This window comes from Babylonia areolata, chromosome 13 (genome assembly GCF_041734735.1).
Source record: "Babylonia areolata isolate BAREFJ2019XMU chromosome 13, ASM4173473v1, whole genome shotgun sequence".
In the NCBI taxonomy this organism is placed as follows: Eukaryota; Metazoa; Mollusca; class Gastropoda; order Neogastropoda; family Buccinidae; genus Babylonia; species Babylonia areolata.
In genome coordinates, this window is record NC_134888.1 from 14745450 (window position 1) to 14759678 (window position 14229).

General features: G+C 38.2%; 1 protein-coding gene across 2 annotated transcripts; it reads left to right on the forward strand.

Annotated features, from left to right (window-relative positions):
* Positions 1-296: 296 nt before the first annotated feature.
* On the forward strand, positions 297-7514 carry LOC143289085 (single-pass membrane and coiled-coil domain-containing protein 4 homolog). Of its 2 annotated transcripts, none has more exons than XM_076597924.1 (2): positions 297-399; positions 1942-7514. In XM_076597924.1, exon 2 carries the CDS (start codon positions 2009-2011, stop codon positions 2183-2185), a length of 177 nt encoding a protein of 58 aa, XP_076454039.1. In that variant the 5' UTR covers positions 297-399; positions 1942-2008; the 3' UTR covers positions 2186-7514. The 2 variants fall into 2 exon arrangements, with proteins under 2 accessions (XP_076454039.1, XP_076454040.1); XM_076597925.1 differs by having other exon boundaries at positions 326-399; positions 1864-7514.
* Positions 7515-14229: the final 6715 nt, after the last annotated feature.

Consider the following 14229-nt stretch of genomic DNA (forward strand, 5'->3'; position numbering starts at 1 on the left):
ATGTATCCCACAAATAAAAGACCGATATTGAAGGGGACATAAAAAAAAAGGCCGTGAGGCCTTGGCAGTCAAATGCCAGTCCCTACACTACTACTACTACTACTACTGCATGTATGTTTGTTTTTCCTATTCGTAGGCTGCATCTTCCATGTTCATTCTTGTTAACGAGTTGCCATTTTACACCGCCTTTTAGGAAGTCGATGGGATCTTCTTTGGCGATCTCGAAATGTGACATTAACATAGTGACTGTGCACATAATGACATTTAACGGTGTTGCACTTTTCGTGTCAAAGGACTCGGTCTGGAGTGAACTCCCTTTGAAAAGAATTTTTCCATCAAAACAACGTGTGACAAACCAGGATTTTGAATTTTATTTTTGCTGCCATAACAGCTTTGATTGTAAGTATATTATACGAAGTTTAACTGGAGATATCATCGAACTGAAGGCAAATGATTTGTGGAATGTGTTTTGCTTTGTCTCGTGGATATACAGAAACAGACCCGAGAACACACAGTCACAGAAACACGCAGAACATGCATACTTGTGTGTGTACGTGTCTGTGTATGCTGTCCAACGATGTAGTGTAACATATGCTCCCAGCACCGAATACGCAATCACACTAAACACTCGTTGTTCCCCAGGTGGTTTGTCACTGTAAGCCAGCTTCAGGCGTTATATTTTATACGTTTATATTTCATATATTTACTTTGATATGTGCAACACTGTGTGTGTGTTTGTGTGTGTGTATGTGTGTGTGTGTGTGTGTGTTTTGTATCATTGATTTCCTTGCATGGAATTGGGACTGTTTTCTCCAATGCCCTGTTCCAGTACCACACATTTTACTCTGTGTACATGAATACAAAATAAGTGTTTTTTTTTAAATTGTGGCTGTACAATCCTGTTTATAATTATATTTAAACATATTCCAACCTTGTAGAGGAATGTAGGATCCTTGGAGAAAAATACTTGAATAGAAATTTAGACTTCAAGCTCACTGGGGGAGGGGGTGGGGGTGGAAGAGGAAAACAGAAAAAGTAGAAAACTACCAAAAAAAACCCCAACCATAACTAACATGCAGTTACATTTAACAGTAGCAATTCAATAATGATAATAATAATCAGAAACCATTAACACAATTCTGAAGTACATCAAAGGACTGTAGAAATAGGGCTATGAACTTATGCCTGTGAAAGTTTGACCATAAGAACCTCGTCAGAAATAACTTTCCGAAAATCATCTGCAGAATAGTTATTCTCTTTGAATATTCTCTTTACTCTCTTGGGCAAGAAGATCAAATATAGAGCTTAAAGATATATGTGAGAAGATTGAAGAAGTGTTAAGGACTGCTTCCATGGCTAGCAAAGTACCCAATGTATGGGTGGGACTGTTCCCTGTATGCGTGTTGAAAAAATTCCTTCTAAATATAGCACATCGATGTCTCTTCCCTATGTATGGATGTACTCAACTTTGTGTGGATTTGCAGAATTTTTCAGGTCTTATGATTAAGATTTCCAACTTTAACATCTAAGCTCAGTTGATGAAGTGGGATATGGATAGCAGATCAAATATCTCTATATTTTTTTTACACATATATAATATATACACATGATCCACACTCCAGTCAATGTTTTAGGGTTTTAGTTTATATTGTCCAAACCGGGCAAAGTCAGGTTTTTTTTCAGGATTAAAGCTTTACCAAGGCAGAATTATTGAGTACATTTAATGCTTCATGTTCCTCCTCTTTGGAAAGCAAATGTGTGTGTGTGTGCTTGTGTGTGTATGTGTAGGAGGAATTTTTGTTTAATGTCCCGTCACACATATCGGTGTGTATGTGTGTGCACATGTGCGTGTGTGTGTTACAGTATCATTACACAAACAGATCAACACTGAGATTCCACGCTTGCCCCTGTTGGTGCACACAGTGAACCTTTTTGTCTCAGCCGTGAAGTCTGCAGTTCCCTGCACATTGATCCGTCACAAGACCCACAACTAAGCGGCACATCCACCATGCGGCAGCTGAAGGGCAAGGTGAAGGAATCGCGCAAAGAGCGGCGTGACCGGAAGCAGGAGAACATGGCGAACAAGCAGAACATCCTCAAGGTGGTGCTGCCTGTGCTGGGGGTGATTGTGTCACTGATTGTGGGCTTCATTTACCTCAACAGCCGACCCAAGGCGGTGCAGTGAGGACTGCGACAGTGTCCGCTGTGTTAGCCTCTAATGTGGCACTATCGATGAATGCTCAATCATGATGGTCTCTGGTTCTGTGATGACGTTTGGAAAATGTATCTTTTGTGTTTACTTGTGAATAAGTCTAACGTATTACAATGTATTGTGAGGTGGTGGGGGAATGAGGTAGCTTTTTGAATTATAGTTCTTATAGAAAATGCAGTGTCCCCAGACGTTGCTTCTCCAATGTTCTTATTCCATTGTGCTTTGGAGATTTTCTTCTTCTTTTTTGGAGGTATGGTGGTAGGGTGTTGTCATAAGTCAGTGTTGCTCATGTTCTTTCCTGTGCTATAGTGTACTTTATAAATTCCCATTTGAAGTGAATAGATTAGCATGGCATTGAATACCTGGAAAGAGAAAGAGAGCCTACATGAAGGCACTTTCGAGCACTTAAACACGTGTCTCTCATGCTTTGTTTGTGTCTGTAAATTTGTATCCGAACATGCCATTGTGCGTGAGTGAAAATGTGCACTTGCATAAGCTGCAGGTGCGTGCATTGAGCAGCAGATGTAAACAAGAACTAACTGGTCCTTGTCACATTATATGTCTTTTCAGCTGTCTGTTATTGTCAGAACTCTTCAGTGATCACAGAAACCACGTGAAAGATCTGAACAAGAATGAAGGGATGGACTCATAGAGTACTATGCAGTGATCATGAAACCAGTGACCTGTCTTTCTTCGCCTTGACAAGTCACTGTCTTTGTTTTGAGATAATGTATGTGTGGCTTTTATGGGTTGTGGTTTTGTGACATTTTCCATTGAATGGGGTCAGGGATTTTGCTGTAAATATATATCTGACTGTCACAGATATAAGGACTTAGAGTATTTGGCCTTTAGGATCTCTGTTATTTGGAAGGAAAATAATTAATCTTTTCAGAACTGACATGGTTTGAAAATATCCATGATTATACTTATGTACATTCTTTTCACATATGTGTACATTGTTTTACTTGAGTGCTTATTGTTGTATCATGCATGTTGGTGACATATAGACAAAAATCAAATTGTTTCAAAATAAGTTACCTGAACTGGTTAAAAATTAATAAAAGGACTAAGATAGAGTTGACAGCGTATGAAGAATGACTGAAAGAGACTTTGTAGCCATGTAGGAAAATAGTTATATGACACTGTTCTGTAGATTCAGAAAGTATGATTAATTTTTGGCACATGTGTGTTTACACACAACATGAGTTAATGTAATAACCCTGTGTTTATTTTGGGGGGTGTATGTGTGTGTGTGTGTGTGTTTGTTTGTTTGTGTGTGTGTGTGTGTGTGTGTGTGTGTGTGTGTGTGTGTGTGTGTTAATAAAAGGACTAAGATAGAGTTGACAGCCTATGAAGAATGACTGAAAGAGACTTTGTAGCCATGTAGGAAAATAGTTATATGACACTGTTCTGTAGATTCAGAAAGTATGATTAATTTTTGGCACATGTGTGTTTACACACAACATGAATTAATGTAATAACCCTGTGGTTTTTTTGGGGGGTGTATGTGTGTGTGTGTGTGTGTGTGTGTTTGTTTGTTTGTGTGTGTGTGTGTGTGTGTGTGTGTGTGTGTGTTAAACTTTAACATGTTCTTTTCTTTGGAAATATTTTATTTGGCAAGACCAGATTTCGCTTAAAATGGGAAGAATTAGTTCTTTCCATACATTTTAACCATAATGACATTTCACTTGTGGGAAGGGCTCAATAACTGTAAAGATGCCAAAAAATATTGCCACAGTTATGACAGTCATATCACTGTTAATTACATTTTTTCTTTTTTTTTTCTTTTTTTTTTCACAAAACTTAGCGTTGTTTTCTGACACAATTGATTGATGGTAGTCATTTTACCAGTGTTAGTTAAAATAGAAGCTTATTCTGTTTAGCTCAGAAGTTCCATTGAAAAGGATTTCCAAGGGATGAGGATAGAAATGTGTGACCATACTGAATGCATGATCATTTTTTTTTTTATTGTCAGCGCTTGAGATTTTTTTCCTCTACAGAGGCAGCTGGCAAATGTTCAGTTTGTTTTCTTTTTACTGTTTGGAAGTAACAAAGATTGATGGGAGCTTGTTTTCCTGCCCTCTTTTTCATGTTTTTCCCCACACTCTTACCTACATGAGTATTATTGCGTTCCTCAGTTGGGGCAATTTTGTATCAGGTTTGTAAGGTTGAGACACAGCCAAAAATCAGTGTGAAAAATATCCAACTTGGTTTGGAAATATATTTTTGTATTTTTCTATTGTATTTTTTTTATGTTGAATCTTGTGCCAATTTGTCACATACTGGTACTCACTGTTAAGTCAGACAACATTTGAAAATCAAGTGAGTGTTTTTCAACTGCTTTCTCACATCAGTTTCAAGCTTAGCTGTGAGGTAGTCTCCCCTTGTCTCTGTGGCAGCTGGCCAATCCAAAGTTACATGATTTTGATTCCTGCTAATCAGTCAGAAATGACAGCATTTTGTAACAGTATACACTATGAAACTTTTTTTTTAATGATTTTTTAAATTTTTATTTCATTCTATTTTTTAATGGAAGCTTTATCTGTTCTTAAAGAGGAAATGATTTTGCTGAAAATGTGTGCCAGTCTTGTGGTGTTTGTTGAATTTGTGCACAACAGGGCATCAGATTGTTCAGTTTACTTTTAAGTGTGTGGTGTTATTGATTAAGATATCTTTAATGTTGGTGTTTAAGTGAATACATTTTTAACATCAGTTTTATTTTAGACAAATATGCTTAAAAGGCCTGTTGGGATGATAGTGAAATTGACTAAGTTGATAATGACTTGTTGATGAAGTGAAATGAATTCATAGTCTGTAGGACTATGCACCTAGATTGAAAGTTTGTGATGGTTAAAAAAAAAAAAAAAAAGTTTCATTTCCAACATGTTACTTCTGTTAAAATGCTAGAATAGTTACAGGAATCAAAGAAATTAACTCTTATTTTGAGTGAAACCATCAGCATTTGATTAGTAGTAAACAAGCTGAGTAAACTTTTTGATTTGTTGTGGCTAATTTGGCAGTGTATTCATGTTGAATTGGTCTTCAGTAAGTTTGATCATCAGGTTGATGTTGAATGTTTGTGTTGTGCATGCTGTGACTGAACATGATTCATTAATGTCAGAGGAATTTGTTTTTGTTCTTCTTCCTTTTTTTCAATGGATAAATGGGGAATATATATTTTGTGAAGAAATTAAAGTTTCTGTCATCGATGGTGTCCAGAATACACACACACATATATACACACACAAACATACACACACACACACACACACACACACACACACACACACACACACACACACACACACACACATTATACAGGAAGTAGTTTCAAGACAAAATGAATGTTTTTATATGTTATTTTTTTAAGGAGGAGATTAAAAGATTATTGTGGTTTCGATGCGTCTAAAATAACATAGAAGAAGCAAACAAGACAAACTACTGTTGTTTGAGGTAGTTACCCCCTTTTGGTGTGTGTGTGGGGGGGTCTTGGGGGGGGGGGGGGGGGTGTTGGGGGGCTGGGAGGGGATTGGGGGGATTTGGAGGGGGGGGGGATTTCCATTGGACTGATCGTCCTTTGATATTTACAAAAAAAATTACATTTATCAAACTAATTTAAATTAACTGGATTAAAAAACAACAATTTAGTTGGAGGGTGTTTATTGGTTAATTGATTTGCTTATCTAGGGAACGTGGCAGAAGAAGAAGAAGATTTGCTTATCTGATGCTGGTTTTGTTTTATTATTATGTTTCTAGTCACTTTGAATACAAAATATTCAGGAGAATATGACTTTGTGCTTCATTTAAATGTCTAGAAACATAAAGTTTGGCCTCATACTAGTCATAGATAGCTGTTAGATAATGATGATCATACCAAAAAAGCTTTACTTACTGAAACATCCTGAAGTGGAAACAGCAAGGAATGTTTAATGTGTTGACACAGTGTTGGTTTATTCCAGTCAATGACAGATTTCAGAAGATGATTGTTTATGCCTTTGACTATGTTCATTATAAACTACGCACCATGGATTTAAAAAATTTTCTTTCTTTTCTTTTTTCACTTTTCATAAGCTGGAATTAGGTGTAATGTATAACCTGCACGTAGTCATTTGAGTGTGCTGTTTCCTTCTGAATTAAGAGAATGTTTCCATGAAGGTACTGCAGATCTGAAAAGAGTATATTGTCTGTCCCAGTGATTCCACTCTTATTTCCAAAGCTCTTTTATGACATGAAAGTGAACATTTATTTCAAACTGGACTGGGTGAAGTTTCAGATTCTTTATTATCAGTCTGTCTATTCATTTCCTGGCAAATTCATTCCCACTGATGGCAGCATAACCAGGAGCAAAATTGAAAGAGAAAAAGTTGTAGTGTAATATTCAGAAATGGTCAGTCAGTTGCTGCCTTCTTGCTGAAAAGTATTGGAGACATTACATTTTTGTTCCTGATTCTGCCATGTTTCATATGTATCAGGAGAAACAATTGTACATTTTACAGAGCTTTATTTGATTGAGAATTATACCATTTCACCTCTTTTCATGTAATATTTCTTGTTTTAATTTTATTGTTTTTATAATACATACATGCCTTATTTTCGGGAGAACATTTGCCAAATACCAATTCTTTATCACCTATTTCTCTTGCTTATGATATGATTGTTTTTTCTTTCTATCTTTTTCTAATAACAATGCTTTTATTTGGTAAGGGTGCACCTTGGCAGAATCGGTCAGATGCAGGACTTTTGATGCAGGGTTCAACACAGAGTTAGAGACCTTGTTTCAGCATGGTGCTGCGTCCTTTGGTAAAGGCACTTTACTCCGATTTTCCTCCATCCACCCAGGTGTGAGTGGGTTCCTGGGGAAGGTTTAAAAGTGATGGAATGAGAGGATTGGGTTCCACATGACTATGCTGAGCCGTAGACACAGTGAATATGAATACACTGTCTATGCCGTAAAAAGGCTAGGGGAATCTCATCTTATTTGATAAATATATGTATTGTAATTGTATAGCAGCATTTATGATTTTTTTTTTCCAAATATGTTAATTACGGGAGTCTTTTCTGCATGTTTCTAATTCAATCTTTTTCTCCCATGTGATTATGAACTGTTAATTATTTGTATGTAGTTCTTGTTATTGTCTAAGTCCTTGATCATGTTTACATAGCTTTCCACGAAATTTAAAGTCCTTTCATTTAAGAAAACACTGTCAGCAGTGGCACATAACTCCTCTTATTCTTTTGTCAGATTTGGTGTAAATATTGTTTTCATGGCATGGGTAAAAAAGAATAAAAGCCTTAAAATCTGCATTTTGTTTGGTGTCAGTGTTGGCTATGTGGATACATATCACCGAATTTATATCAGGAAATGTGTGTGTGTGTGTGTGTGTGTGTGTGTGTGTGTGTGTGTGTGTTGACAGTATAACCATGTATGTCTTCCACTTGTGTGCAGATCTCCCTGTTATGTGTTCCTTTTTTTCTGAATATATATCTACCTGTTGTATGTTTTCCTTATGTCTGTATCCCCTTCCTTTCATCTGCATATCTTCCCTGTTGTATAGTGTTCCTTGTCTGTATCCCCTTCATTCCATCTGTATATCTTCCCTGCTGTATAGTGTTCCTTGTCTGTATCCCCTTCATTCCATCTGTATATCTTCCCTGCTGTGTGTGTTCCTTGTCTGTATCCCCTTCATTCCATCTGTATATCTTCCCTGCTGTGTGTGTTCCTTGTCTGTATCCCCTTCATTCCATCTGTATATCTTCCCTGCTGTGTGTGTTCCTTGTCTGTATCCCCTTCATTCCATCTGTATATCTTCCCTATTGTGTGTGTTCCTTGTCTGTATCCCCTTCATTCCATCTGTATATCTTCCCTGCTGTGTGTGTTCCTTGTCTGTATCCCCTTCATTCCATCTGTATATCTTCCCTGCTGTGTGTGTTCCTTGTCTGTATCAAGTACTGGATCCCATTTCTCCTCACGTCCATACTCTCCACTGGCTCCCCATTGAGGCAAGAATTACATGCAAAGTAGCCTGTCTGCTGTTCTACTTTCCACCCTACTGGACTTGCCTATCTTTCTTACCTCATCAGTGCTTGCACTTCTTCAAGAACTCTCCGCTCTTCCATCTTTTCAGTAAACACACACACACACACTGACTGACTGACTGAAACCATTTATTGTCAGATTAACTGTTTGTTGTACGGACATTTTCGCAACCATTTGAATAAAATATTAACTGAGCAACAAGGAAATTCTGATTTGAGGGAAGGTATGATTTAAAAAGAACATATTTAACAAATCAATTTACCAAATTTCATTAATATCATTATCTCAAAAAATATTCTAACGCACACACATACTCACATACGTGTCTCCCCCACCCTCTCCCTACATACATCCATGCATGCACACAAACGCCCATTATAATTCCCCCACCTCATTCCCCTGCCCACTCACTCACACACACACTCACACTGTCTCTCACTCTTTCTCATCAAATTAAGGTTTCGTAATGTAATCAAGACGACATATTACATGTTAGGGTCGAACAGTTCCACTAATTAGAATAATGGGAACTTTGCTCTACAAGTAAATCTGACGCTATCACCCAAAACGAAACACTACTTTGGATTAAATAAAACAGAGGGGAACCTCTGCAGCATAAAAAAAAGAAAGAAGGGGGATGAAACAAATTAGAAACACACACACACACACACACACACATACACACACACACACACACACACACACACACACAAACTAAAGGTAAACGCTCTTTCCTCTTTGCTGCTCCTCATGTCTGGAACAACCTTCCTCACGATATCTGTTCATCTGATTCCATCTTTGCCTTTCGCTCTTCTCTAAAATATCATCTTTTTAAAACCGATCTGTAAGCTCTCTCAGTTTCCGTCTTCTCCAACACCACCCCATGCCCGTCAACTCTGTATGCATGACGAATGAGAGAGGGAGAGTGGTGGTGGTGGGGGTGATGGAAAGTGGTCATGAATGATTTAATGTAATTTATTGCTTTTTGCTTTCATGTATAGCGCCCTGAGCTTATAAATGTACATTATCATTATTACTATGATTATTATTATCCGCTTCCGTTTGTAACCCCTTCATCTGTTTAACTCCCTGTTTTATGTCTTCCTTGTCTGTATCTCCTTCCTGTTGTCTGTATCCACTTCCTTTCATCTGTATATCTTTCTGCTGTATATCTCCTTTTTCTGTATATATCGTAGTGGTATCTTACTTCACTATAACTGTATACATTTGTGCAGTATGTTGCCATTTTGTCTGCATATCTTCCTGTTGTGAGTCTTCTTGTGAGTCTTCTGTTGGTTTAGTGTGTCACTTACAGTGTGGTTTTAATCATTGATGCATTCAGCCTCTCATGTCGCACTGGTTCACCAGGTTGGCACCAAGATGATGCTTAGTCTTTCTCTGGAGTCAAAACCATCGGCATCGAGATGTCTGCAGATGGCTACACATATCGCACGTAAAAGAACCTGCGGCAACAAAAGGGTTGTGCGTAGTAAAATTTTGTAGAAAAATCCACCTGCATAGTAAACAACTACACTTGTGAACAGAAAGATGATAGAAAGGGTGGCGCTACACTGTGGCGACAGGCTCTGCCGAGGAGGGCAGCCCAAATTTCGCAGAGAAACGTAATACATAAAGATACGCGGTTACTGTGATTCCAAAGTTCTAATATTACGATTCCTGGATTTCTAAGGAACCTACTGGCAGAAAGAGAATGGGGCAAGGTCTATCTGTGCACTGTCTCTCAGTCTCCGTCCAATCTTCTTTAGCTGTATCCATACTCTTCCTGATCTTTTTGCCAACTTCCCTGCAAGCTATAGCTCCTGTGGGTGTATACTTATTTTTTTAAGTCTCTTCCCTTGTCGCACATATCAAACATTTCACCAGTTATCCATGGCTGTTTTTTTCGGCGGGTTTTCCCAAGAATTTTATTGGCTCCCTCAGGCATTATATCGTTAAACTGAGTTGTTAGTGTTTCCATATTGTTGTTATTTACTGATAGCAGTGGAACGTACTTCCCAAGAACTGCTGCATTGAATTCTTCAAAGACGGGTGCAACAGCCGAGTGGTCAAAAAGCTTTGGACTTTCAATCTGAGGCTCCTGGGTTCGAATCTTGGTAACGGCGCCTGGTGGGTAAAGAGTGGAGATTTTTCCGATCCCCCAGGTCAACATTATGTGCAGACCTGCTTGTGCCCGAACCCCCTTCGTGTGTATACGCAAACAGAAGATCAAATACGCACGTTAACGATTCTGTAAGCCACTGATGTCAGCGTTCGGTGGGATACGGAAACAAGAACATGCCCAGCATGCACACCCCCGAAAACGGAGTATTGTCTGTCTACATGGCGGGGTAAAAACGTAAAAGCCCACTCCTGTACATACGAGTGAACGTGGGAGTTGCAGCCCACGAACGAAGAAGAATTCTTCAGCAATGTTGGGATCCTTCAGCCATCCAGGTTGGACTTGAGTTTGGTCTTAGGCTTCTTGGAGTTCCTCAGCCTGACTTGAAGTTCGTCGTAACTATGTCGCGGTTGCTCCCGACATCTGCGCCTGGAAAAGTTCTTGCTGTGGCTGTCTTGATCCCTGATTGGAACCAATTTTGTACCAGAATGTAATCAATCTGGTTGTAATGTATTCCGTCAGGTGCGTGCCAGGTCCATCGTCGAAGGTCACTGTGTTCACCAAGGGTATTTATAAGCATCATGTTGTTGTAACTGGCAAACTCTCACATCCAAAATTCTTCGTCATTTCATTGCAAGAGGGACCATAGAATTCCTTCCAATCTTTTTTTTTTTTTTTTGAACACTGCAAATAACGGTGTTCTTGCCAGGTTTCTTTAGAACATTGTGTAAATAGCTGTCGTTCTTGCCATGTTTCTTTGGAGCATTGTGTAAATAGCTCGTGTTCTTGCCAGGTTTCTTTGGAACATTGTGTAAATAGCTCGTGTTCTTGCCATGTTTCTTTGGAACATTGTGTAAATAGCTCGTGTTCTTGCCATGTTTCTTTGGAACATTGTGTAAATAGCTCGTGTTCTTGCCATTTTTCTTTGGAACATTGTGTAAATATAAGTGTTCTTGTCATGTTTCTCTGGAACACTGTGTGTAAATAACGATGTTATTCAAATGTGTCTTTGGAACATTATGTGTAAACAGTGGTGTTCTTGTCATGTGTTTTGGGAACACGAAGTTGACCGTCACTCGGTACATGTCATATTCATTCAAAACCAACACAGAAACTGGAGAATCCTGTTCGAACAAACCTGTTATTGAAAACGATCTTTTAAATTTATAATTAAAAACAACAAAACACGAAAATCCTGAACCCAACAAAGCGTGCACATTTTAAAGGAAATGAACCTTTAAAATCATCAAATTGTCCGAACAAAAAAGATAACATGTTAACATTTAAGTGTAATTAAAATGAACACCGTTACTCATATTAACTCAAACTACACAAGTCAGTGTAAAAGGGTTTTAATTAAACCCAAATCCCATCTGTGTATATGCTTATGTGCACGTGCGCGCGCGCGCGCGTGTGTGTGTGTGTAGAATATGCACATGTATGTGTGCGCATGTACTTTCAAATACAGGTGTCCGCCAGCTAAAACGAATAGCAATGTTTCTGTGCGTTCTCTGTTTGAGGAAAAATGTGCATAGAATTGTGTTTATTGCATGTATTGGAGACCCCCCGAGCCTCTCCCTCCCCTTTTAATTAAAGAAAAAAAAGTAATTCTTTAATTAAACAGGAGAGATACCTTTAGATGAACTAGAATAACCCCTGCATCCTTCAAATACAAGACTAAAGATGTTTCGATTTTAGCTGATGCTAAAAGTTTGAGAATAGCTGACACCTTTGGTGTCTTTCTTAGAACAACAACTACAACAACAAAAGGAAAAAAAAGAACAACTTTCATTTATTATTTCACAACTTATGTCACGCGGCTCAACAAACGTATTCACAATCGAATATTGTTTTCATAAACGCCCCCACACTCTGGCACTGCGACTGACAGTTGACAACATACATTTGATCGCTGAAAGTATCAAAACACGCTTACATTACATTTTCGTACAAAACGCTTTCTCTTGTGGACTCTAACATGCGAATGGCGAAATGAGAAAGCAACCTTACTTCATCCATGTCATACACTTTTAATGATTAAATTCCCCAAAGGCACTTGTAAACATGTTTAAGCCGCTTCTTTAAAACACTCATGTTTTCATGAACATTTCATACACGTTGACAGTCAGCTATATACGCATTCAATGCATTTCTTGTCGCACTGCCTCTTTAAAGTACTTACAGCTCTGTAGATTTCATTCATATTTTGTAATCACCACAAGGCAGTTCTAGAGGCATGTGAAGACGTTTCTGATTCTAATTACTAAATAAAAAACGAAATACTAAAGCAGTCTTTTTATGAATATTTCATCCGCATTATTAGGCATAATCACCATTAGCACTTCTGAGAAAACAAAATACAGAGTTTTTCGAAAGCAGTTACCTCATTACATAACTCAAATAGTTTTAACAATCAAAGGCCTCTAAATTATTTGAAAGGGTTACGTCCATGGCAATATAACTGAACGGGACATAATAAAGTTTAATTACGCAAGTTTTTTTTTTCAATTTAAATTAGAATTGTCATTTATGGTTCAGTGACACAAACTCTTACAACCAGTTTATGGTGTATACTGGAAGATGAAATCATAAGATTTCAAACCAAAGTCGACTTTGACTGAAAATTTTGATGCGTGCATCAGTTACTCCAGAACATTCCATATAAGACCACACTGATGTACAGGGAAAGCAAGTGACAACTAATCGATTTCCTTGAAGGCAGATAGTTTATAGGGTTTCATTCTCTACAGTAAGTCTTCTGAACACAAATCATTTTCGAGCAAAATTACATTCCTAACGATTTCTCTGGAAGGATATAAGTTTTCCACATGGGACAGAGCATAACAGTTATTATAGAACTGTTGGTATTGAATGGGTATATTCAACAGAGAATCTCTACGTACAATTAGACTGCCGTAAAATTCCGGAACGTATTTTTGAAAATGCAGACCAATAATCATAGGGACATATTTCTGTATTCTGTATCCATTCATCATTTCTGGACAAATGAGCTACTTGGCCGAAATAAGTATATCTGTTAAAACAACAATAACAACAACTAACATAAAACAAAATAAACAATTATATAACTCATTCAAGTGCAAGGGGAAACACGGTCACCAGCATTTATGATAAAAGTGTAAATAGTACGATAATTTAATCACCATGGTCATCGTCACTTTCATCGTCGTCATTCCATTTTATGATTCCTGACGCAGAGTTTGTCTCGGGCGCCGAGAGAGAGAGAGAGAGAGAGAGAGAGAGAGTTTTACTGAAGAAATAAAATAATCATCTAATGGCTTGTTTACATTCTCAGAGCACAGGAAGATATAGAAGAGCATGGGGTTGGGTTTAGGTGAGGGGGAAGAGTTCTGTACTTTACCATGACTGAACAGAAAACATGCTGTCAATAATCAACAGAATCTTCTTGCACACATTATAACTCTACCCCATCCCCACCCCTCCCCACCTGTTCCCCACAACATCGACCAGTTTTCTTTTTCCTGCATCACATCATAATTCAACACTGTCACTTTCTGACCTGAACAGAAATGGCAACAGGGAAAGATCGAACCCTGCCAATCCTGTATTATTTCCAATGACGTGAATGGCAGCTGAGATTATTATTTTCTGGCGCTGAATGCATTGACCTTTTTTTGGGGAAAAATTGTGATCGACATCGTCAATCATTGCCTGCTGAGTGATTGCCCAGGATATGGGATGGTGACGGACACACGTCGATCATGGGGGGAGGAGGCTGAATACATTGACCTCGTCAGAAAACGGCAACGGATCGAAACCGTCAGTGATTGACTGCTGAAAGTGTGGCGTGCAGTGACTACGGGGTTTCAGTTGCAGTTC

Coding starts and splice junctions, on each gene's coding strand:
- LOC143289085 (XM_076597924.1), top strand. CDS start 2,009: ATGCGGCAGCTGAAGGGCAAGGTGAAGGAATCGCGCAAAGAGCGGCGT.